The following is a 24,579-nucleotide window of genomic DNA, read 5'->3' as shown; positions in this document are numbered from 1 at the left end:
CGACCGACCCCACCGACCGTGCCGACCCCAAAGGCCCAAAGCCGGGCCGACCCGACGCGACCCTTCCCGACCCGCTTTTGGCTACGCCACCGTCGCACGTAGTCTGCCCGTCCAGCATGAATTGTCCCCCACATTTTCATACACTGTGGCACAGTATGGGAGGGACCGGAGGGAACCGGAGGGACCGGCCCGACGATCCCGAAGTCGTAAGGGCTCTGAAAAATGTCGGGCCGCAGAGAGACCGCCAGCGTATCAGACCCTCTGCCCTGCCGCGCTAGGGCCGCGCTAGGGCGGGCCAGGGGCGGACTGGCTGGCTGGCGCGTGGCCAACCAAGGTAGCCGCCCCCGCACCCACCCCCGTCCCGGTCTCTGTTGGCCGTGGCAGACATATGCTGTTCAGCAAATATGAAGAATGCGAAGAGGGAACGAAAAATTGTGGAAATAAAAGGAAAATGATCGTTTGAGTCAGGAATTGGCTTGTCAATATGGATACAGCGGCGCAAACACGCCGACACTGTAAATGCCCCCTCCCCCTGCTCTTTTTGAGAAAACACACACACAAACGATGGCCATCATTTGTCCACACTTTGACTGTATTTGACCACGGTGCTGCACAGCGGACCGTGCCGCGTTTGGTTCGAATCCACACGCGGCCGTTTCCTCGCGCGAACGAAAAAGCCAAAGTCCGTCGGAACGGTAAATTGATTCTCGGGCACGCAATGGCTGGTCTTCAAAACAAGATTTTCTCTTCGATCGACAATGATAATCGTGGGCACTAGTTGTAATCCCCGGAGGATAACGGTGGTCGTTCTGCTTCGTCTCAAGATCAGTGCAAGTTGTCCCGACAAGTTTCCCTTCCGTGTGGTGTTCCTCTGGGAGACGCGGCGCCTCAAGACTGGTGGGTGCGGCGGCGTGCCGATGCGGCGTGCCGATGCGGCGTGCCGATGCCGCCCGGGGCCAAATTCAAACTGACAGTCAAACTATCTCGCTCCAGATTGTCGTCGTTACGGGACTTCCGGTCCGGTCTGCCGACTGATTCCGAGGCTCATTTTCGTCGCTCTCTCTCTCCCTCGCAACAAAACTGGTGGGTGCGAGAGAGGCAGAGCGACGGAGAGTTCTCTCGGAATCGCTCTGCTGGTCCGGCCCTCGGAGTTGGCGGTGCGGGCCTAGTTTTCACGCTCCAGGAGAGCGGATAGGCTAAAACAAGGCAGAGAGTCGTTTCGTGTCGCTCCGTCTCTGTCGCACTCACGGGGCGTGAGGGGATCGAAAAGGCTCTTCGGAATCAGCCTGCAGGGAGCGCTGATAAGCAAACGGACGAACGGGAAGAATGGCACCATTGTCCGGGGCATACACGCGCCCATCCCTCCTGTTTCAATTCATTTCTTACAATGCCTCCTCTCTCTCTCTCTCTCTCTCTCTCTCTCTCTCTCTCTCTCTCTCTCTCTCTCTCTCTCTCTCTCTCTCTCTCTCTCTGCTTAACGAATGGAAGTAACGCGGGGGGCTTTCGGGCCCTTCGTATCACCAGCATGGCACGTGGGACGTATACGCAAAATGGTCATTGTTGTGCGACAGCCCGTTTGTTGGTGTTGTTGTTTGCTTTTGTTTTCGTTTCTCTCTCTCTCTTTTTGTCGCGTCTTTTTTTCCCTGCGAGCGACCTACTTCCTCTTTGTATCGACGGACTAATCCGCACGGCGAGTTTGCCGAGCTGAGGCGCGGATTAAGATTTTAAGAGGCCGTAATAGGAAACGTGGTCCGACGGTAGGACCCCGCCGCACTTAGCCTCGCGGCCCGTGACAAACGGCACTGCCAGCGCGTCGAAAGCGCAGAGATACGTCCCACTGGTAAAAGGTTGAGGTTGGCGGCGGGGCAGAAGGGTGGGATTGATGTCTCCGCGCCGAGGCAGTCCTTGATGAGCCCCGCGCTCGCCGTGCCGCTCGCCGTGCCATTCGCAGACGAGGACTCATCTCTGCAGACAATCGCGTGCCATTGTGCCTCGTGACGCATCGCCTATCCGAGACTCAAAAAGCCCGCGCTGAAAAATAGGCCTTGATGGCCGCCGGCTGCTGAGTTGAGTCTCCACGTCGCAGTCGCGGGTTCGATACTCGCCGCCGGCGTGGCGCGCGCGGCGCGGCGGGCTTTTTCTGGTGCCGGTTTGATCACGCTTAGTGTAGTGCGCGCTGCCAAAGGACAGTGCGCCACGGCCGGCCCAGGCGGCCCTCGCCAAATGGCATTCGCTTATCAGATTAGGAGCGACACTTGGTTGGCTCCTGCCCTGCGCTATGCATGTGCGCGGCTTCCCCGACCGTCCGCCTGTCTGTCTGTCTGCCTGTCTGTCTGTCCGCCCGCCTGCATGTCATCCGCTGCGCAGACTCTCTCTCGCTCTCTCCCAGCTGGGGTGCTGCTTTATGTCCCTACGCATCGACCCGTCGGGCCCGGCGGCGTGTCGCCTTCCCCGCGCAATCTCAGATTGTAATTTGTCCGTTTTGCCGCCGAATCCACGCCGGCCGTGCCTGCGTGACTGCGTGACCGCGCTGCTGTGGTCCCGTGGTCCCGTGGTCCCGTGGTCCCGTGGTCCCGTGGCCCTGTAGCTCACCCTCGCACAGCTACTTAGTCGACTGTCAACCCGATGGAAATGCTCGGCATTTTTCTCTCGGTACCGCCACTGTTGTGGCGTCTCTCTCTCTCTCTCTCTCTCTCTCTCTCTCTCTCTCTCTGTCCTGTCTTTGAGTTGCGGCTGCACGTCCAGAGTACCCCCGCAGCATTCGATAGATATCGCCCCCTTTACGAGCGTTTTTCGGCAAAGCCCCGCCAGGCTGGAGCCGAGCGGACGCCGTCTCTCTCGCACTCCCTCGAGACGCCCCGTGAGTGCGAGAGAGACGGAGCGCCGCCGTCCGGAGTCTACCTGCAGTGTCGCCGGCTGCCGTAGAGTCACCTCCGGGAATCTCTGACTGTTTTGTTGTCGTTCTTTGTTGTTGTCGCTCGCGGACGCGAAACGCGTAGCGATGGCGGGGCCGGTCGGTGTTTCGTGGGCGTGTGGCTTGTCGAGGTGGGCGTAGAAATTCGGTGGGCCGTGGAGGGCTGGGACGGGCTGGGCCAGGCTGGGCCGGCCCGGCCGCCGAGGGACAAGTTTCGGAATGGCAAACGAGACGACACAGCGCGGCGACGCGGCGACGCGGCGACGCGGCCCGACTTTTGGCGCGAGTTTTGTGGGAGGGAATTTTAATGCGCGGCGGATTCTTTCCCTCCGCGCCTCAATCTGGCGCGGCCGCGCTTTGACGCCGTTTTTGCATTTTCTTTGTGGGACTGGCGGTGCGAGAGAGAGGGGAAATAATAGAGATGAAAATTCGTGTCGCGGTCTTTTTCGGCCGTCGTACACCCTGGGGTGGGCCTCGGGGAGGCACCGCTCGCTAAACGGCGGTACCCGCCCCGCTCCTGCAGGGCATGCAGACTTCGCCACTGTAAGCCCCCCACGCACGGCCGCCGGGCAGCCGGGCAGGCAGCCAGCCACGCAGCCAGCCACGCAGCCAGCCACGCAGCCAGCCACGCAGCCAGCCCTGGGGACCGGCGAGGTGACGTACACTTTCCCGCCCCTCCAGTGATCCGCCATCTCTCTCGCACGTTGCCCTCCTTTCTCGCCCTCCGTCGTCCTCCCCCTCCCTTTCTCGCTCTGCCTCCCCTTGGCCCTCCGCTTCGGATCCCCCTGCACCTCTAACCGCCACTTTAGCCCTACATGGCGTAATGCCCGCAGCCATCGGCCCATCGGGTAATGCCGAACTGAGACCGGTGTGAACCTCCCCATTTGCCGCTCGCTCCGGCGCCGCTCCAGCGAGGCTCCAGCGCCAATGTTCTCCAGCAGCCGATACCGTCCGGCCCGATGGCGGCCGATGGCGGCCGATGGCGATACAAGGAGTAGAATTGCAGTTATCAATGATGCAGGGCGGGGAACGGGGCGCAGCTTTCCGAGTGCTGGTCCACTGTGCTGGTCCACTGTGCTGGCCCACCTTGGCCAGCAGCACCAGCATTCGCCCCCGACGACCGCCGCACCCACACCACCAGCATCCAAATACGAATTTGTATTAGCTGCAAACGCCCGCATACTATGTTGATTCGCTTCCGGAAACAGGACTGGTGGGGGAGGGGCATGGGGGGTGGGGGGGGAGGGTAGCTTCCGCCTCGAGCCCCCCGTATCTGCGTGCCTCTGCCCGCTCTGCTCCCCTGGGCCGAGCCCAGCCAAGCCCGGCCAAGCCCTGGCCCGAGTACGGAGCGAGGCAAAACGAGGTTTTGGCTGGTTGGCTGCCTGCTGGCGACCAGACCGGCTCGGCTCGCTCCCAGGCAGAGATCGTCCAGGATATCCGGAATTTCCGAGATTTCACACCCAGATGAGTCCGGTCCAACTGTATGTGTGCACTGCCCGGGGCCCCGTGGGGGCTGGCCCGCGGGGGTTCGGCCGGCGGGGTGGCGGGGGCCAGCGAGCGGAACCGGGCCAGACTATCTCGCCGAACTGTTTTCCCCGCGCCGATCGGAAGGACCAACAACGAAATGCCACTACTAAGCGGCACACTGTCGAACCGATCACATTACGCAGCACCAACTGAATTGCATTAATTTTTAATACGAGTCATTTCCTGTTTTTCCGCGCTTTTCTTTGGTCCTTTTTGCTGTTTTTCCTTCCTGCCGTGGCGCGCCTAAAGCTGCGCGAATTTGATATGCACGGTTCGCATCCCCCTTCCAGTCCGATTATAGGATTGTGTGGGCAGCTTCTTGCGTCAGCGCGATCGCGTGGCATTCTCTAACGCATGAATTATCTCGCGCGGCCCCGCTACGCCGCTCCGCGCGCGAGATCAGCTAAACTGAAATATATTTCCTCTCTCTCTCTCGCTCTCTCTCTCTCTCTGGCATTTCCCAGTATGACATTTCTGCCTACATTTTCACCGCGAGAGGGCTGGGGCCGCATTCACCGCCTCGCGGTCCAGGGGCGCTGTTACCGAGTCGCGCGCTTTGGTTTGCGGGTTCGAATACCGGTTTTAAGTGGTTTTTCGAGTCGGGCAGCGGCAGCGCGAGAGGGATTAGCCGGGCTGCCAAGTGGACGCAGGAGGAGGGGGGTGAAAAAGACGAAAAGGACGCGGAGGGCGAAGGACGGGAGAGGAAAAGGGACGCAAAAAAGGAAGAGGGGAGAAAAAACGGACGCCGGAGCTGCTAAGCGCTGTGCGTTTTTTAGGCGCCGCCATGCCAGCTGGAGCTGTTCTGGTGATGAAGTGTGCTGCGTTAGGAATGGCTGCATTTTGCTTTTCACCATGTTGATTTATACCAACTGATTTGGTTCCGACGCGCGAGGGAAAAAAAGTCCATTCCAATGAAGCAGAGCCCACCTTGCTTTTTGTAAGGGTGCGGTCGTTTCCAACCGTTAAGACCATTCTTCAGAGGGTTTTTTTTTTTCAGCCAGGCCGCAGCTAAAATCACTTGGTAGTGGTTAAGAATCGACCCTGAAACATGGTTGGAATGTCTGGGTGTGTTCGAATTTGCCGAGTCTGTTGGGCGCTGTGCCTCCGTGATCGTGTGTGTGTGTGTGGGGGGGGGGGGGGAGGCTGTTGGCATTGTGTCTGCATTACGGCCAATGTTGCTTTGAGGTTGAGCTCGGTTTCAAGGGGCTCCCCTCTCAAAGCAGGGGGAGGCTGATGGACCCGGAAACATGTCCCGCCCATCCATTCTGCTAATATCCGCCAATCGAGATATGCGCTGCTTGAGCTGGCTGCCCTGGCTGGCTGCCCTGCCTGGGCGGCTCAGTGGTGCAATCAATGGGCTAACAGGCCCATTCGCAGATACCCTGCGACGCCCTGCGAGGAAACACTTTCCAGCGGGATGATATGGCCCGCGCATCGCGGACGAGTAGGTGTCCATAAAACATGGACGCGTGGCATCTATTATGGATAGGGTGTCCGCGCGGCTGCGGGCAACTTTTTAAGCCGCGCGCTGCGTGGCCGCTGCGTGGACGCGGTGGGGCCGGAAGGGCCACCGAGCTAAACCCGCCGCCTGCGCTGCCTGCCCGGCTTTTGTTCCGGTCCGCTGCAGCCCGGCCCAGGCCCAGGGCTTCTCCGTCTCTCTCGCACCCCCCGCACCGCCCGCGAGGGCGAGAGAGAGAGAGAGAGAGAGAGAGCAGAATCAACCGGCAGGGCCGCCCCCGACGGGGCCAGCGGCCGGCCGGCTGTTTCTGAAAGTTAATTACGAGCTGCAAATTCCTCAAAACGCGGCCAACTTTTAGTTTCGGCCTCTGGATTTCACTTGGAGAGGGTGAGGCGTCAACAAGGTCAGCCGGGCGAGAGGACGGCGCTCTCGGCCAGTGCCTGCACTCGCCGCTAACTTGCCGCACTGCCCCCCCCCCCCCCCACACACACACACACCGCTTGGCTCGCCCAATCGTGGCGCTGTCAGGCGCATCGTGGAGATATATGACACCTGGACCTGTCACTATCACCGCGTGCAGCACGCATTGTGCGCAACGGCCTTCGAACACAGGCGGCGGACGGGCGGGCGGACAGGCAACACAGACAGACAGACAGACAGACAGACAGACGGACGGACGGACGGACCGATGAGGTCCGAAGGCGACCCCGCCCGAAGCGACCCGAGGCGAGGGTTCGGCGCCCACTCGACTGTAAATACTCCGGCCGTTAATTGAAAGGTGCGGTTTGGGGTTTTGCGCGTTGAGTGTGTGTTCTGCCGTTCTGGCCGCGCTGACCGCCAAGCCGATGGGGCCAAAGACACGCAGGGAGCTGTGTTGATGTGTTGTGTACTCTACATCAATCCCACCCCCCGGCCGTCCCCTCTCTCCCGCCCCGACTCCATTTCCGTGACACATCTGACCGCTGTTTTCCTTGTCTGTTTCAGGTGAGCTCATGTGACCGGCCCAGCCCCCCTCGCCGAGTCCGGTGACGTATCACGCGGCGTTCCTTTTGGAACTGTCACGTTAATTCTGGCCGCCCTGTCGGCCCCGGCGGCCTGACGCTCCCCCTCCCCCTCCCCTCCACCATTCCGCCTCCCCGAGCCTCCAATTGGGTGCGAAGGGGCGGCTGGAAGATCACGGGCCGGGATTGGTAATTGCCTCAGTCTAGCGGGGCGGAGGGGCTGGACGTCGGGGTCGGGCGCTGCCGCTACAGTGGGCCAGAAGACCGGAGGAGGCGGCTGAAACTCTTGACGCGTTTTCAGCTCCAGAGTCGCTAAACAGGGTTCGAATCGAACGTGTGACCCCACCAATGGATTCCTCGTTCGGAGAGCAATCCATTGGTGGGGGCACACGTTCGGTTCGAGCTCAAAACGCGTCAGGGATTTTGACCGTCCGCACCGGTCCTCTGGCCCACTGTGCGGCGCCGCGGGTGCTAGCTCACTGTGAGGGCAGCGCGGCGCTCCTGTATGGAAAACGCGGGGTGAGAGTGCCGGGCACCGATCACCATGCATGATGCGGTGTTCCTCATGCACCGTGCTGCCCTTTAGAATCAACTCATGCATATTGCAGCGGGCGCCTCACCCGCCCCGCCCCGCCCCGCCCGCCCCGCCCCGCCCCGCCCCGCCCCACCGCCCCCCGCCGCCGCGCTTCTGACAAGTGTCGCCCGCAAGCACTCGGGTCGGGTCGGGGCCCTGCCGGACATTTTAATAACTTTCCGCAACATTTTCAGAGTGTTTCCTTCCCGCTCGTCCTTTTCTGTGCGTGCCCTCCTCAGTATGCCGCGGTGCGCCCTCCGCGCCAATGGCGCCCTCATTACGCCGTCTCGCTCGCACTCGCGGCGCGCCCCGCCCAGGTGAGGCAGAGACAGAGTTCCTGAATGAGTCCCACCTTGCAAAGGGTGCGAGAAAGTCCCCCGGCTGGTAGATGAAGGAGGGCAAAGCGTTGCTCAAGGGGCGTTGTTCTGGAGGACTGGCGGAGAAGATCGCTGGCAAGAGGATTACGTCTGGGAGAGGCGGGGCGAGGCGGCCGGGTGGGGTGGCAGGGCCAGGCGGTGCCTGTGCGAGGGCCGAGGACTGATCGTGAGGGCACGGGGAGGGTCCCAGCAGGCTGTCTCGGCACGGCGACGCCTCGTCTCGCTGTCTCTCTCGCACCCCTACGGGGCGCCCTGGGGGTGCGAGAGAGACAGCGCGTTTCGGAATGCGCCTGCAGCGACACCCGGGCCTTCCCATTGTGCGGTGCGGAACCTCAGGGTGGGGTCGGCCGGTCGGCCAGCGGGCAAGCGGGGGTGGGGCGGGGTGGGGCGCCTTAACGGTGTGCCGGCCGATTCATCACGCGGCGAAGTTTGCGACCTTGTAGTGCACCACCCTCCCCGCCGAGGAGGTTCGCTGTTTGCCGGGAGGTGCGGTGCAGCGGGCCGATGTCGCGCTGTCTCTCTCGCACCCCCAACCGGTTTTGCAGTGGGTGCGTGAAACTTGCATGACCCAGTGGGGCCGTCGACGCGCGCGAGCGGACGGCGCGGTCCGGACAAGAAGACCACGCCGCTCTAAGTGCCGCCGGAATCGGCCGTTTGCGTCCGAATGGCGGCCGGGCCCCCGCAGCCCCCGCAGCCCCACGCAGGTGCGCGGAAGGATGGGCCCCACCGCAGCCACACCCGCAGCACTCGCGTTCGTCAGCGTCCCGCTCTGTTTCGGTCGTTCCGACACTCGAAAAACAAAGCGACCTGTTTCCGCGGGCGAGGTTTCTTCCCTCGAAGTTTTCACGCTGTTTCGGATGGATTCCCGGTGACGTTAACGTCAGCGAGAAGGTGCTTGCCACTCTGTCCCCACCGCAGCTGAGTCATCGAAACGATGAAAGCGGGCCCTTAAAAAATCATGCGCAGGCGGAGGCGGCGGCTGGGGGCGGCGGCGGCTGGGGGGCGGCGGTGGCTGGGGGCGGCGGGGCCGCTCTCGCTCGCAGCTGCGTTGGGCCCGTGCCGCCTCATCCGGATCTGTGGTTGCTCTCCCTCCCTGGTGGCCGGCCGCCGGGCCCCAAGGCTGGCCCGCTATCCGAGCAGCGCAGACTTGTGTTTTTCTGGCGTTTCTGTCGGTTCCGCCTCTTCTGCCACCTTCAATGCCGGGCTGCTCTTTTTCCCTCCAGTGCGTCCGCGTGTTTGCCGAGGCGAAGGTCACTGGAAAAACGCGACCGGAAAAAAGAGGACTGACATCGAAGATCGAACGACCCAGAGCGAGTATCCAGGACTCAACCGCCGAGTTACATGTAGACGCTGGCCTGGCCATTGTGGCTACGAGTCAATTCGCTGCGATCACTTCGTTGAAAACAGTGGCTGCTGGATTAAACATTCATAAGTTTTCCGCCCGCGCGACGGAATAGCTGCGCCCCAGGCGAAAAGGACGTGGGTTCAAGGACTGCATCGCCCCGGCCTTAAGTGTTTGGCCCTGAATAATGGAGCATCGCCTTGAACCAACATGTGTGTTTGGTCTTGAAACAGAGTCCGGGAACCAAAAAAGCAACGCCTGCTGTGCACACGAATATTGCGATGGCTGCCCCTAGTTCCTGTTTCGGCGCAGTGTATTTCAGTACTTTCTGCCCGTCTTACTGTTTGAACGGCCCGACCGTGAGAAGCTGGTCGCTAGTCCCGCTATCGCCCTGGTGTCCGTCCTCCGCCTGGCTTTGACTGCGCGACGGCTCGGCCAACTTTTATCCCGAGAATAAAAAGGAGGCGATGGGTTAGGATGTCGGACGCAGTAGTAAAAGTTGCGGTTGCGGGGCCCAACTTTTCGGCCTCGACGGCCATCGACGGGTGGCGGCCAGACCGTGGCCAGGCCGTGGCCAGGCGAGGCGGGCATGCCTTCAATCTGGGCGTACCCTCTGGGCCGTGATGGCTGGGAGGGATGCAATCCAGCAGTATTCCAGAAGGCCAGCCAGCCGGCCAGCCAGCCGGCCAGCCAGCCCGGGCGTCCCGGAACGGACGAGGAAGGACGTAATTGACAATCACGGACACATTGCACTGCGCCGCGCGCCACGCCGCGCCACGAGGACCAGAGTTACAACGCCATCTGCCGGGGATTGGGCCAAGCTGACCGTCCTTAAGCCTGGCGTACTGCAGCCCTCTCGGCGAGCCTCTCGGTCGAGGAGTCCGGGACAGGGATTCAAATGAATGACGACAACCCCTTGTGATTGGCCGGCTCCGCTCCGCACCCCGGCGTTGCAGCGCCCCGACAAGGCGCATTGTCAATCTCATACAAAGTCCTCCCAAATTTTACTCGGCAATAAACGTAACTTGCGGCGCCCCCCCCCCCCCCCCCCCTGCCATTCTTCTGCCTCCCTTCCCCTGCAAATAAAAGCACTAAAAAGATCCGGGGAGTCGTTTGGCGCAGTGCAGGACGGCGGGACGGAGGCATGGGCGATGTGCGGGGTGGGGGCAAGACGGCGGAGGGACGCGCCAAGGTCCACCCCCATCTGAATGCAGGTGTGTTCATTCACCGTCATCAACCCCCTCCCCCCTCCCTCCCTCTTCATCTTTATCTTCTTTCCCATCCCTGACGTCCCCGACGTCCCTGACTCCGACCGAACCTTTCCGTGCCTCTGCGGACATGCCCGCCCGGACGGCCCCAGCTCGGCCCCCGGTCGGTGGCAGTTACGGCGGTGTGCCTCGCGGGGACTCGTCGTCGTGCTTAACGGCAGCGCACGTAAAGCCCGCAAAGGAATGACCAGCCGACACCGCCAGTGGCTCGGCCAGAGGCTCGGCCAGAGGTGGAGGGGAGGGACGTCTTTATAGGCAGTCACATTAAAATAAATGGTTTGACGCATCCATGCAGCGTGTAGGGGGGAGGCCTTTCACTCGACTCCCCCTCTCCCTCTCACTTATCTCCCTTCGAATCCTGCCCTCCAAGTGATTCCAGAACGCGCTGCCCTGGCGGGGCCCTGGCTGGCCGAGGCCCCGTCGAGTCACTCAGCCTCGGCCTCCGCTGGGGCGTGAAGGCGGGGCGGGGGGAGGGAGGGGGAGGGCGTGGAAGTCTCGGGTGGCATCTGGCCGGGGAAACTGGGACTTGGTTTTTGCACTGGCTCTGGGTCAGTTCCGAACCCAGAGTCCGAGGCAGTGGCTGGAAAATTCCCGACTGGATTTTCTTTTATTTGGTTACCTTTCCGCACCATTTATTTTCGAAAAAACTGCGATATGCGTTGATTTATAGGGCATTTCAAGCCTGAACTTTAAAAATAAACATTTAGCCTTTTTTTTCGGACAGAATTTAAGAGTGCAGCGGTGAGTTGGAAAACCGACCCGACATATTTCCCGGTATAAAAAAGGAGAAACGGTTGGCGAAATATATAAATAGTACGTGAAAGAGACGAGAGGGAGTGGGACGGAGAAAAGGCCACATCTATCTCAGAGGCAGGGTGCGCTGCGCGGAGGGCTGCGCGGCCGTGCACTGCGAAAGAGGGATCACGAGTCCGCTGAAAGGAGACGAGAACAATGAACAGACTGACTGAGGCAGGAGGAGCAGCGGCCCCGGCGAATCTTTTGGCTCGACTGCACCGAGGACTGCACTCGAATGTTCCTCGTCTGCGAGGGGCGCCGACTCGTCACATCACCGACTCGCGCCAAAATTCAAATTCAGCTCGGTTTAGCGCAGAGCCGCTGCAGCATGCTTGTTTGCGATTGCGACGCATCCTCTGCATTTGTTGGCAAAGGCACACCGCCACCGCCGCGCCGTCTGCCCTGTTTGAGATACATTATTGCAACGCGCGACGTTGTCGTGCTGTATGCGCAGTCTACGACCACTCGCATTAGCGTTAGGGTGCGCGCGCGCACACACACACACACACACGCAGTGTCCGTCTGCCAGTGTACCTGCTTCCGCGTTCCCCCAGCTCCCGTCCAGCCTATTTTCCTTGCGCGTGAAATGATAATAGAGATGGGCAGCTCGGCGATGCGACTAAAACGCGCCAAAACCACTTTTTTTTTTCTTTTTTGGCGCCGCTGTTCTCTTTGTCTGTCTTTCTCTGGCCACCCTGCATGTTCCCACGCCGGGTCCGTCTCGCTCGCTCTTTTATTGAAGCGCAGTTGGCCAGGTTCTCGAAAGCGTCCTAACTTGGATGCAGAACACTTTTAGCGTAATGCCATCGAGTCCCCCGACGACTCGAGACCCGCGAGCGCGCCGCTCCACGGGCGGATCGGTCCGTTTAGAGCCCCCAGATGTTTTATAGAACGCCGTAAAGTAGAGAGGCACCTACGACTCGTAAAACGGGTTCTAATTACGGGAACTACAGTCGCCATCATTATTCATTGGCTGCAGGTGAGAACGGCCTCCTTCCATTCCCCGCGGATGAGAAATAAAGAAGGCCCTTGAAATTTATCCCGGGATCGAGATTAGCGACGCTGGAGGGCGGTGCTTTCTTTTCCTCGCCTCGTGATTTACCGCCCTTATTTCGGAACGCCTCAAGCGCCGGCCCGACTTAACTCGTCAATTTGTCATCTTAATCGTGGGCCGACCTCGAGCCTCAGCGCGCGCGTCCCGGAGGGATGCTCGGGGGCCGTGTGTGCTGGAACCCCCACGGGGCGGGGGAGAGTTAGACAAAAAGAAAGGCGGACAAAAAGTGAGTCAAAAACGGAAAACAAAAGGGACACGAATTCAAGGGGCAATGAATGGGTGTCTTGTCCTGCATACGTGCCGCCAATTTGCATAAGTCGCCGGTAGCGCCTAAGCAAATCCCCGTGCTGCCCGTAAATCAGGGACCGCCGCTCCGAAAAGGTGTGCGGCCACAAAGGGCCACTGTGCTGGACCGCCGTGGACCGGCTGGCCTCGCGGTCCAACGTCGGGGCGCGTTACACCCTCTTCTTTATTGTTATTATTTTCTGGATCGCGAGGAGAGTTAAACCCATAAAAATGCAAATGGTGGTTTCGGCCGGGCTGTTATACGCACGCGGGCCGCAGCTGCGCCGCGTTTGATTCGGATGTCAAACGCCGCCAAAGTTTGGCGGCAACTTTTGGCGGGCTGTGTGGCGAGCCGTTGCCCGCGGTCATTACTGATGATGCCGTGGAGATATGGATATGTGGATGTGCAACCCACATGGCGCGAGTCCAGCGGGAGGGGGCTGCGAGATGGAGGCACCGATATTGGCCAGGAGGTGCAGGAAAGCGAAATGTTGGCATCCGTTCGCGGCGTCTTGTTGTGCTTTTGGAAACAGGAGTGCCGCAGCTGGAGCTGGAACAGGCAGGCTGGAACGAACGCCTCCTGCGACAAGTACAGCACAGTCCCGCGAATTGCAAGGTTGTGGCGTGCGTGTTGGCCAGACGCACGAGACGGGCATGGCGCCCGGCTCCTCGGTGGTACTCGCACCGTCCTGGTCGCGCGCCAAATTAACTTGCTGTCCAAAACGGCACCTTGGGGAGGTGTGACTGTGGCGACACGACCGCTCCACGCACCTGGGCCTCGGCCTGGGCCTCGCCGTGGCAAAGTGCCCTAACGCCACCGCTCACTAAGCGAGCTACTTTTTTTCCTGGACTCTGTTGCCGTGTTTTTGTTTTAAGGACTTGCTCTATGAAATGAAGGCATTGCCACGCGGGTGTTCTTCGGTGGTCTATTGCCGTCCGCAGTACCATCGACAAAGCAACGCATCTGCGCTAATGCTGTTTTTTTTTTCTCTCAAAAGCTAACCAATTATTTTCTGGTTGTTCCAGGTTTTGGGTTCGTTACGTTCCAGTGCGAGGATGTCGTGGATAAAGTTTGCGAGATCCACTTCCATGAAATCAACAATAAAATGGTGAGTGTGTATCAAGGCGCGGGCAAAGTTTTTCAAAAAGACGGAACAGTTTGTTGGGGCTGCATTGACAGACTAGCAGTGCAGGTGTTAGCCAGTAGATCCGCAGGGTCGAAAATGGAGTTGGGCAAATGGGACTTGTGGAACTACTTACTGATTGATGCCAAGGCAGAGAAGCGGCAGCCTGACGAGAGCGAGCTGGTGGGTTTGATGCGCCCCAGGCCAAAGGAAGACTAGGCCAAAGTACAACTTCCTCGACTCGTGCCTGTTAACTATGCTTACCTGTCTACAATAGTGGCTCTCTACTGGCCTGTCTGTTCAGCATAATTTACATTTGGAAAAATATGCGCAGCTTAAAATGTAATAATGGGGCTCATTCTATTTTTGGCTTGCTGCCTTGCGAACGTTGCAGGGGCGCTCTCCGAAAGTAATGTGACGCTTTGTTCAAGCGCAGTGAATGCGTTTCATTCACGCACGGCGCGCTGCGCACGCGCTGCGCATTGTGTTCCGATGCTTTGTTTCCGTGTCGCAGTGACTCGCAGTGCCTCGCAGGCCTCGCAGGGCCTAGCAAACGCCAAAGCACGGACGTCATTCAGCGAAATGCTCTGACCTGCTAGAACTGGGATGTGCCTAAACCTAGCCCTCTCCTCTCTCCAGGTCGAGTGCAAGAAGGCCCAGCCCAAGGAAGTGATGCTGCCGGCCAACCTGGCGAAGACACGCGCTGCGGGGCGCGGTGCCTATGGTGAGTTGCTGGGGGGCCCCGGGGGCGGCGGTGGGGCCGGGACTAGAGCGGCGGGGGCGGCTGGCGGCTCCGCGGCGGGCGGTACCTCGGCGTTGGCCGCCGCTGTGGCAGCCGCCGCTGCCGCCGCCGCCCCGCCGAGCCTGACGTCCACCTCGGCGTACCGGTACTCGCCGTACCCAGCTCCGCACCAGTTGCTGCTCGGGCCGGCCCACGCACAAGGCCTGTACGCGCACCAAGCGGCCGCCAACTGCAAGCGGGCCATGGCTGCGGCGGCGGCAGCGGCGGCAGCGCATGCGGCCATCCTCAGGCAGCCCGCGCAACCCTCGCATTTGTCGTACTCGATGAGCGACCTCGTCGGCCTGCAGGGCCTTGACGTCTCCCTGTACCACCCACTCCCCATTGGCCTTTGACAGAGCCTCCTGCCGGCCTCGCTGCAGGGCTCGTTGCAGGGCTCGCTGCAAGGCTCGCTCAGCAGCCTGCAGCACTCCCGGCACCCGCAGTAACTCCGGTTGTCTCAGTGATTAACGTACTTAAGCAGTTTTTGCTCGCATTTACGTGTATACGGCCTGAGTCCGTCTTTGCATAGTTCATATCGATATTATATCTTTTTAATCATTGCTGGCCGTTTCTAGGCCTTGCGCGTTACTATTTGTTGTTGAACTTATTCTCGCTTTTTATGGGGGCCAAATTGGCTCCGTGCGCATACGAAAATATTTACACTAAATATAGTTTTTGGCTGTTATTTGGCAAGTGTTGGTTTACCTAACATGTGTCTCCAAATATTTATAATATACTTGAGGATACCAGTCGCGTACCTTTTTTTGCATATCACTGTAGTTCAGATACTTGCCAGTTTTTGGCCCCAGTTCTAGTCGTTTTAGCATTTATTGATATTTTGATAAATTATTTATCTTAACATTCCAAACTGCGTCAAAAAAGAGGGTGTCGCGGTGCCCCCTTTAACTTTATGTTCCTTGAAAAGTGATGGGGCAATATTCCTCCCTTTGATTAGAAGCCACTTTTACAGGGATTCTTTCTGTGATCCGTTAGATGCATAGCGTTGGTGAAGGTAAACAAAAGACAGTGGTAGAAAACCGTGACAAAAAAACTGCCGTCATTTGACCACATAGGTAGCAAAAGAGATATAGTATCTTTCCCGCCTACAGCCAAATCAATTCTCAACTAATGCAGTGCAACGGCTGCATACAACTTTTATCTTTAAATGAGTTTCCCTGCACCCTTCCGCCATGCGCTGCCGCCACAGTCAATGCCGCTCGCCGACTTATTTGGCTCTTAAAAGGAACAGCCGTTTTACTTTGCTAGTTTTCCATAGAGTTGTCTGGAAATCCAGGCTTCCGTCTGATGTTGCGCAAATAAAGCTGCAAAGCTCTCAAATGTTTAAGCCACGTTGGTCGAACGTGTCACAAACAAGCAGGCCCTTCTATATAAGCTGGATTAAGCTGATACGCACATCGTGAAACTATGCATGATTTCCTCATTAATCATACCATAAGAAGCATTCAATAATGATCTGCAGATTAAATTGTACTTAACTTTCTTTCTTTTTTTTGTTATTTGGCGTTTTGCTGAATGTGAACAAATAACAAGGACTTCCGTTGGTACAAATAAGTAGAAAATTAATGAAGTCAAGCCAGATATTTCTAGTAATATTTCGATATTTCTAGTTCATAAAAAAGACGTCCAAGGATCAGTCCAAAAATTTTGCATTGCAACGTGCCATCCTCTAAGTCGCCCAGTTCCTAAACTTTGATCTTATTTTCTTTTGTTTTATTTTTGACACATCAACTACCAATTATTTTTACGTTATTTTATTTTTATGATTACTTTTATTTTTAAGTGAGGCATTTTTGCTGTGTACTTGATATTCTTGTCCATATTACGGCAAATGTGGACGAAGCCTTTTTATGATGATATCTTGTACTTTGGAAAATTGAGTTTCAGAATTTGTCCGATAACAATTAAGTGCATTTTGTGATGGCCGCTTCAATGAGGTGTTCTAAAACATATGCACTTTTCGGGCACGTTTTGTAATAAGCCCCTTTGTAAGATATCTTTCATGAAATTTCATAATATCTTTTCAGTATTCAATATGAAAATTACGCGTTAGGTAATTCTGTACATTTTAATTGTTACTCATGTGGCAGGTAATGCATAGGAAGTCTTTACTGTGTATTTATATCTACTTATAACCCAGGTCTGATTGTTGATTTGTTACTTTCCTCTCTTAGAAAAATAGATCATTCTATGAACAACCTTAATATCCCAACCAGTCGCTTTTAACTGTCGGGCAAAGTGTTTTCGTGCATTCTGACTGTCGAACGTGAGATTTTGAGACTAAAGTAGCTTTGTTAATGTTATGATGACTGAAAGTCGTTTTTGACTTACATTATTTTTTTCCAACAGATCTTAAATTCATTTGTAGCTAGCAATTAGAACAAAATCAATATAGATTTAGCTTAGATCCCGGATTTACATTTATGTATTATAGAAAAGAGAAATTTATCCAGATAGGCAGACATAGATTCTTTGATCTAACATTGTAAGAAATCTCATTTTCTAGGGATCAAACAAATAGAAAATTTTCATATAGATGATCTAAAGTCCTATTATTTATTTATCGTTACAGTCATTCCGTTTTCATTTGAAAATCTCAAGCTCACTGACATAAAGAGAGATGCGACTGCAAATGTACGATACACAGATTAGCATTAAATGCTACAGACCCAATTAATCATGTGTATTCCTGACATAGGTATTTCCTTTTTAGAAAATAAGGCATAGATGATCTAGAATCAAACAATGTATAATAGAGCTTTTCTGTATAGAGGATTGTACCATATTTATTATTGTGAACACTTTCATAACGGTAGTGTTATGAATGTGCATAACTGTATATTGGTAATGGGATCTGTGATTTTATTTCGTCAAGCTTTCTTGAGATTCCTGCTCACCATGTTGCCCACCATAATGGACAATTATGTGCCGTCTATGGCCCTAGTTATCTTTCCCGGCAAAGCGGGTTGTAGGTAGCCTTATACTGTACAAAGAAGAATAGAAGCGTCTTTATCCAGCTGCTCACACGGATCAATCGACCTGGAGGTATATTTTATATACTCTGCCTCATGCAGCACTATAGCGCAGCGCCACTAACCATAGCGGTTAGAATTATTCAGAACTTTAATATTATAGAGTTTGTCTCCTAGGTGAAAATTCTTGACAACCATGTATTTTAAATGTCTTCGTAGTTGTACTTATAATATATTGTCTGTTTGAAATAAAATGTTTGAGATATGTACGTTAAAAATTGTTGTCATAATTTTGTAGAATAGTTAGCCTTTAGAGTAGCAGTCGTAGAATAGACTCCTTTTCCTTGTAGTGATCCTTCTGTAGTTCCCCAATTCAACACGGATTGTGAAGATACTAGTCCGGCAAGAAGAAAGAAGATTGATCCCTGGTCCCGATATGATATTAAATTTTCCTTTTGTGCCATGAAATGTAAACTGATATTCATTTTTTTTTAAATTCAACAGTAACTAAAAAAAGAATTGACTGACTTCAAAATTTAAATTCTTTTGAATTTATCAGATTATTTTTGCAATGACCGGGAAAAGGGCCTAAGTTCAAACTATTCTAAATTTCTGTAGAATTTGAGTCAAAGAAAACATGTTTCTTGTAAACAGAAAGGCACAACAAGACTGAAACATTTAGATCAAAAGAAGATCAGTTTATAGAAAGCTTTTATAAAGAAATGGAGAACGGATCATATGTTTCCCATAATTAAAGAATTGACAAACCTAGCTTTGTAGCTTAGAACCATATTTTACAAGAATTTATTTTTAAAAGCTACTGACAGAGTACGTGTAAATGAAAGCACAAGAAGCGTGATATTGTGCTAAATTTATCTGCCATCTATCTAGTTTTTTGGTGTGAGTTCTATGTCTTTGTCTTACTGTCTAGTGAAATTTTCGTTAACGTTATCATAGTTACTTCCACTAACCATAGACCTCATAACATAAACAGCCACCCTTAAATCTGTTTGTTACTGTTTGGTTGTGGATCTTTATGTAAATATGAGTGGGCTTTTGTTGTATAGACGTGTGTTAACATTCAAACAAATGTGTGATGTAGGTTTTACAAACAACTTTTCATTAGCAATACGTAATTTTGTTACTTAGAAATTCAAATATCTCAGTTCTGTTTATATCGACCATTCACATTTTGTGTTGGTGCGTCCTGCCATAGGAATTCGTAGATTCGTAGCATAGCCAAGATAATCAATAGTTGTTATGAAATTTCATGGATGCTATCTTCTAAATTTTGTTTTCTTTCATTTTAAAAAATTTATACTCGCGTGATTTTTTGCCCATTTAACTGGTTTTTATCCCTTTATTCTTTACAAACGGCCGATTTCCAACTACGATAAAAACATTCTTTTCATGCAGTCAATCTTTAGAGTCAACAATTTTAGCAAAGCGAAAGGACTCAATAGCGGAGTATTGACACGTCGGCGATAGAAAACGTGTGGAAAATTAGTTTTTCCTTGGTTACTATTCTCTTTCTTTTCTGGTGTTCTAGATTTCATGTGGTCTCTGGGAGCTTTGCCTGAGGGTAAGTACGACCATGCCAGCCATCTAGCATGATGAGCATGAAGTTAAGGCGTAGGTGTGGATCGGCCAGCGCAATATATCCGTTCACTGCACTAAATCAGTTGAAGTGCGTTTTTATTTTAAATTTGCCACAGTACATATACAACCGTATTTTGAATAAATTTTATTAATGTAGAAATTTTCAATTGTTGCTTGGTAAACGAAGTTCCACTCCTCAAAGTTTGCTACGTGTTTCTTTAACTCGAAAAGCTGACTTAAAATTTGATTCCTTGTAACGTGTAAATTAAACGTAGAATATCGAGCTTGTAAATGTAAGAGCTTCAGTTAAGTGGTTCACCATTTTTTATAGATTTTCTAGACATTGAGCACTATAAGTTTGTTTCCTTAACAAACTCTTATTTAGCTATTTACTTACATCTCCTTTTAAAGGTCCTGCTGCCTACAAGGCAACGTTGTCCATATAATTTGAGCTCAGAACGACCCTTAAATTAACATTCTAAAGCGGAAATCAACTATTGGACATCCTGTCCATTGTCGCACTTGATATTACGTACATCAAACATTTTTATTTCTTTCCATTATATTTGTTTCCATTTTATCGTCTAGACTTTAAAGTGGTATTATGCAATGCAAAACAAAAGGATTTACATTGTAATTTTATATACTCTGGCTTTCATAGTCTTGTAAAAATCTGCGCATCATTGCTGCATAAGTATTTGTACTCATTGATAGCTTTGTATAATGATTACAGCGTGCGACAAAACAAAAGGTTAAGCAAAAGATGTGCATTTTCATCAAAGTATGAAACATATTTTCACCGTACTACAAACATCAGCTTACTTCAAACCAGTTACATTGCTTGATTTCAGTCAAGTTCTAACATGAAATTTGATATAAGACCAGGTTTAATTAATTGTAACATGCGCGTTGAACTGCAAAGGTTTCCTTTAGCAAAGTAATATTAAGGTGCTAGCAATTTTATCTTTCTGACTCGTCTTAAAAGTAAACAGCGTAGACAAAGCTTAGTTCAGTGTAATTTACAGCACATGCTTCATTCGATTTGATAAGTTATTGCCTATAGATATTTTAGTCTTTAAATGTGAATAGGGAATTATCTTAAAAAATAATGTGGTAGATAGTTATTATTGTTGGTTGTGACTCAGATACTTCACCCCGTCTAAAATTATTTTGATGAACGATCCACCGATTTATTTTGCAAGCAACTTCAAGTTGATTCCTAAACTGATATTTTGCACTTACGTATAAAGCAATGCCCATTGTTATGTTGAATTCCATTTTAGACTAAACGGCTGTAGCGACACCTGCTGATTGATTCTGCGACAGCTGCAACTAAAATGAATTTCACGATCATTAATTTATTATTTGTTTCTGTGTGCAGGTTTCCCAGCGGCCGCATACGCCGCCTACGCGGCCGGCAGGGGTTACTCCGGTTATCCAGGCTTCGGGCTGCCCTATCCGACAGGTAACAGCCAGCAGCACCTGGCTGCGGCCAGCTTGCACCACCACCACCACCACCATCCCCTTACCCTCCTCCCCTTGCCCTTGGACCAGCTCAGTGCCGTTTATGGTCCTAGTCATCTTCCTCTCTAGGCCTCGGGATATCCTGTGTCAATAAGTTTGCCTGTAAAGCAGCAGTTACATGTTGATTCTGGGTTAAAGCAGGCTAGTCCTTCAGCATATTACTGTGACTGTTGCTTTGTTCGCAATTTTCCTTTCCTGTTTGGGCAACCAGTATGGCTCTTAATGCTTGATGAACGCATGTGCATTGCTGTGTTTTGTGAATTCTTGGTATTACTGTCATTGCATCCAATGTGGACTGCCTCTCATAAATAAGTTATTGGCTCGGGTTGTGAAAGCCTCTCCTCTGACTTTTAAGCCACCACTAATATAGGTTAATTTAATAAATATCAACTAAAGGCAAGTAAACATGAAATTCAGCACACTCTTACCTTTTTAGAAAAACACACCACAAAAATATGTTGATGAACAGATACTTTAAATAACCAGATGGGTAGTGAGCAACTAAAGAAGGAACGTTTGCCCTTTATAATTGATGAAAATCGTTAATGTACGACACTCTTAATTCTCAAATTGGAGTCATTTCTCAATGTTGAATAATGCAACTTTAGTAACATTTAACAAACGATTGTTGAAAGAAGATTTTAGTTGATTCTAAACAACAGTGGCATCATCTAAAACCAAACCTGTGTATAATTAGAGAACAATTATTCAAATTGGATATTCACAACTTAAATCTATACCTGCAACATATATTTGCTTATTTTATGTAGATCTATCAAATTACACCTAGATGCAATTCTTATCAATAGGTAACAGTTTTGTGTAGAGTGTAGAAAGGATATTCCGTGAAATTAAATAACGTGCTATTATCTTTGTATGTAAAATAAGTAGGAACCATTGTCCATATTCAAGGGGTAGATGTGTAACTAGTTCCAGTCACCAATCCGTAAATTTTTTAGTTAAATTAGGCCATATTATGTAAATCAATATACGACATTTCCTTGCTTTCCCTGAAATTATTATTAGGTGGAGTACTAAATTAAATTGTTCAGTTCCTTAAAGAATTTCCTTGGCAAAGACTTTTTGAAGTTCCGTCTACAAACGGGGCCAACGTCTTTCATAAAGTTTTCGTTACCGTTAAAATCCGAAAGAGACATACTCTTGAAAGCCAAGACGCACATGTAAGAAACTCTAAATGTTTATGGCATGTCAACTTTGGCGCTGCACCAACCTAAAACGCCGCTTTTACCGCTAAACAGCGCTTTGCGCATCGTTTAAAGCACAAAAAGCTCCAAATTTGGAAACATTGTAAATGATACAATTAGAAAATTCGCTGCACTTCTAGAAGAGGAGCGTAATGTTCTAAAAGTATGTCTTTGACATATATTTTTCACTACTATCGTTAAAAGTTTTGTTATTGGTATGTCTGACCGCTTTGCACAGGGAAAATTTACAGGCAAAAAAAATTTAATCTGTTATAAATGCCGTTTTACACGTTGTTTTTACGGCACGGCATAAGACTCTAAATGTACAGTTCAGGTTACTTGCTAATGGCGTAGGAGCCCAGCCACAATCGTTTCCGTGAACGGATTTGATGGGGGATTTTGCTAAGGCCTCAACATGAAATTTTTGTTAACACAAGCCTGACATGCCACATTTTGCCATTAACCTAGCTTGTGCCACTAAATGCCATAAACGGCTTAAATTATATTTTAAGGTTAACGTGGTTTTCATGTGTAGGCCTAAGAAACATTTCTCTTCGCTTTTTGACTGGTCAAATCATATATTTACTCTTAAGTTAAAGCTATGTCTAATGATTGTACACAATAAGATTACTGTGATTTTAAAAAAATGTTGGCAAAACACATGACTGCCTTTTTTTCGCAAAACAATTTATTTTTTACCGCAATATAATTTTTCTTTTCTTTTAAATATTCTACAGGCGTATTTCTCCGAGCCACTTAGTTTATTTAAAACTATACCTATTTTGCTTCAGCCAGGAACTGTTGATTCCTGGAAAGACGCGGTTATTCTTAAAAGTGATTATTAAAAGTAATTTTACAGCTCTGCCATGCCCATGCTTTTTGAAGTAGCCATTCAAGCAATTTTTATTACATTAAGAACATGCGGATATCCCAAGGCTAGAGGGTGGGTTTTGGGTTGACCGGATCTTCAAAATTCCTTATATTTTACCTTTTTTGGGTGACGGTAAAATCTTCTAGACAACTTTTCTAGGTTTATTTTTATCTGTGATTAAGGTTGGTAGTTCATTCCCGACAATCAATGCAGGATGGAAGAACTGAGATATTTGCTTGCTGTATTGCTGTGGGGAGTGGTTTGAGTGAAACACAAGAATACACGTTGTACAAAGAAATCAGCCTATGTTTTAATAATGGTGTTATGTTGTTTGAGTGGAGCAGGAAAGTTATAGAATGGTATAAATAAGTGCACCAGTAAAAATTAAAAATGATTTAATGTCCAGCGCTATTAAGCTATGTGTTAAGTTGAGATAAAACGTTTTATTCTCTTTCCATGAATAGAAGTTTGAAAACTTCGCGAAGAAATGGATGAAAATGACGCCCATGGCAAACCAATAGTGATTGTTTTAGCCAGCATTTCTCTGGAAAGAAGTGCGTTATATATTAAGATGTATACATTGCGTTGAACTGTTGAAACATGAACGAAGTAAAGTTATCTGGCATGCAAAAAAAGTGTCATTGAAAGGACGATGAAAATGTTGGACACGTGTTGGGAGATTTCTTTTTAAAGCTTTTGTTTATAACCAATCGTTAAAAATTACCGTGATTAAACGTTTATAAGCCAAATCATGTTTTCTACATTGATATAAGTTTTTGCGCGCTGTGCATTTTTTGCACTAACCAAAAAAGTCGACGATTGATGATATTTAGTTGATTTTCAGCAATCCTTTGTATGTTTGCCCAATCTCTTAGTAGTGTGAACCGGAAAAATCAATTAAGCAGTCTGAAAATACCTCAAGACTTGTGATAACAGAAACATTCAGACAGAAACGGAGTGGAACTAGTTTAAATTTGCTCCTGGAATAATATATGTGCACAATAGTGCCTTCTACGACAAATAAATTGTTCATGTCTGCAATTTGATGCATTATCTGGGATCCTCTTATCCCTTCAGTATTCCAACGCATTTTTGCAAACAAAAACACTAAATTGATGCAGAATTAAAAGAAACCTTTTATAGAAATCAGATGATTCTTTGCTACTCATTAAAATTACACTGTAGATACCCCACAAAAACATACTTGATATATGGTTAAACCACTATTATGCAAGGTCGAAGCACCCAGCTTGAGGCTGCACGTTGCGTTTATAGTACATTGTGCCTGACATAGGTTTCAAGCTGTGAGATTTATAAGGAATAGATACAGGGCAGCTGAACCTCTTTTTCAAATTTTGCCAAACGTTTCTAGTTTGTTTGTTCTTTTTTCAGAAATGGATTTGAAATGCTATCAAATTTTACTTGTCCATAAAGTGTTCAATTCCGTTTTTTAATTGAAGCAGTCTAAACCTTTTGACAAAACATTGTTTTATGTGGATCATCACTAAAACTCAAGTGTGTTTTAATCCTCTAATTTCTGTATGTCCTTGCCCTTATGGAACCTAGTCTCTTAAGATTGATAGTAGAACCTTGTAGTTTCTTTATCAATACATGAAACATACTTTCCACCTTCCTTGCAATATTTAAAAGAGCATTTTTTTTTTCAATTCCGCGGTGCACAAAAATGCTGGCTTCGTTCGACTTAAGTAGAAAGCTTCCAAAAGCCTTAACAGAGCAAAGGCAGGATATCCAGCCTTTCCGTTAGTATAAAATAACAAAGGAATCAGTCCATTAGCATGTTGTCTGCTTTCTGTCATAAAGAAAAGTCATACTGACGAGCAAGATGACTGAAATAATTACGCAGTTTAGGTCCATTTTTAATTTATTAG

General features: G+C 50.7%; 1 protein-coding gene across 7 annotated transcripts in view; it reads left to right on the top strand.

Annotated features, from left to right (window-relative positions):
* Positions 1-24,579, top strand: part of LOC117645294 (RNA-binding protein Musashi homolog Rbp6) — a 310,020-nt gene that overhangs the window by 273,749 nt on the left and 11,692 nt on the right. For 5 of the 7 annotated variants that reach the window (XM_034385367.1, XM_034385362.1, XM_034385365.1 and 2 more), the window contains 4 exons: positions 13,623-13,705; positions 14,360-14,444; positions 19,041-19,073; positions 20,472-20,555. In XM_034385367.1, the coding sequence (XP_034241258.1) occupies positions 13,623-13,705; positions 14,360-14,444; positions 19,041-19,073; positions 20,472-20,555 (285 nt within the window). The remainder of the gene's footprint in view (positions 1-13,622; positions 13,706-14,359; positions 14,445-19,040; positions 19,074-20,471; positions 20,556-24,579) is intronic. The other 2 variants (XM_034385366.1, XM_034385364.1) reach the window with 1 other exon arrangement.

Source organism: Thrips palmi, unplaced genomic scaffold (genome assembly GCF_012932325.1).
Source record: "Thrips palmi isolate BJ-2018 unplaced genomic scaffold, TpBJ-2018v1 HiC_scaffold_18, whole genome shotgun sequence".
NCBI classification, from domain to species: domain Eukaryota; kingdom Metazoa; phylum Arthropoda; class Insecta; order Thysanoptera; family Thripidae; genus Thrips; species Thrips palmi.
Note: the sequence above shows the minus strand (reverse complement) of the source record. Positions and strands in the feature narration are given on the sequence as shown.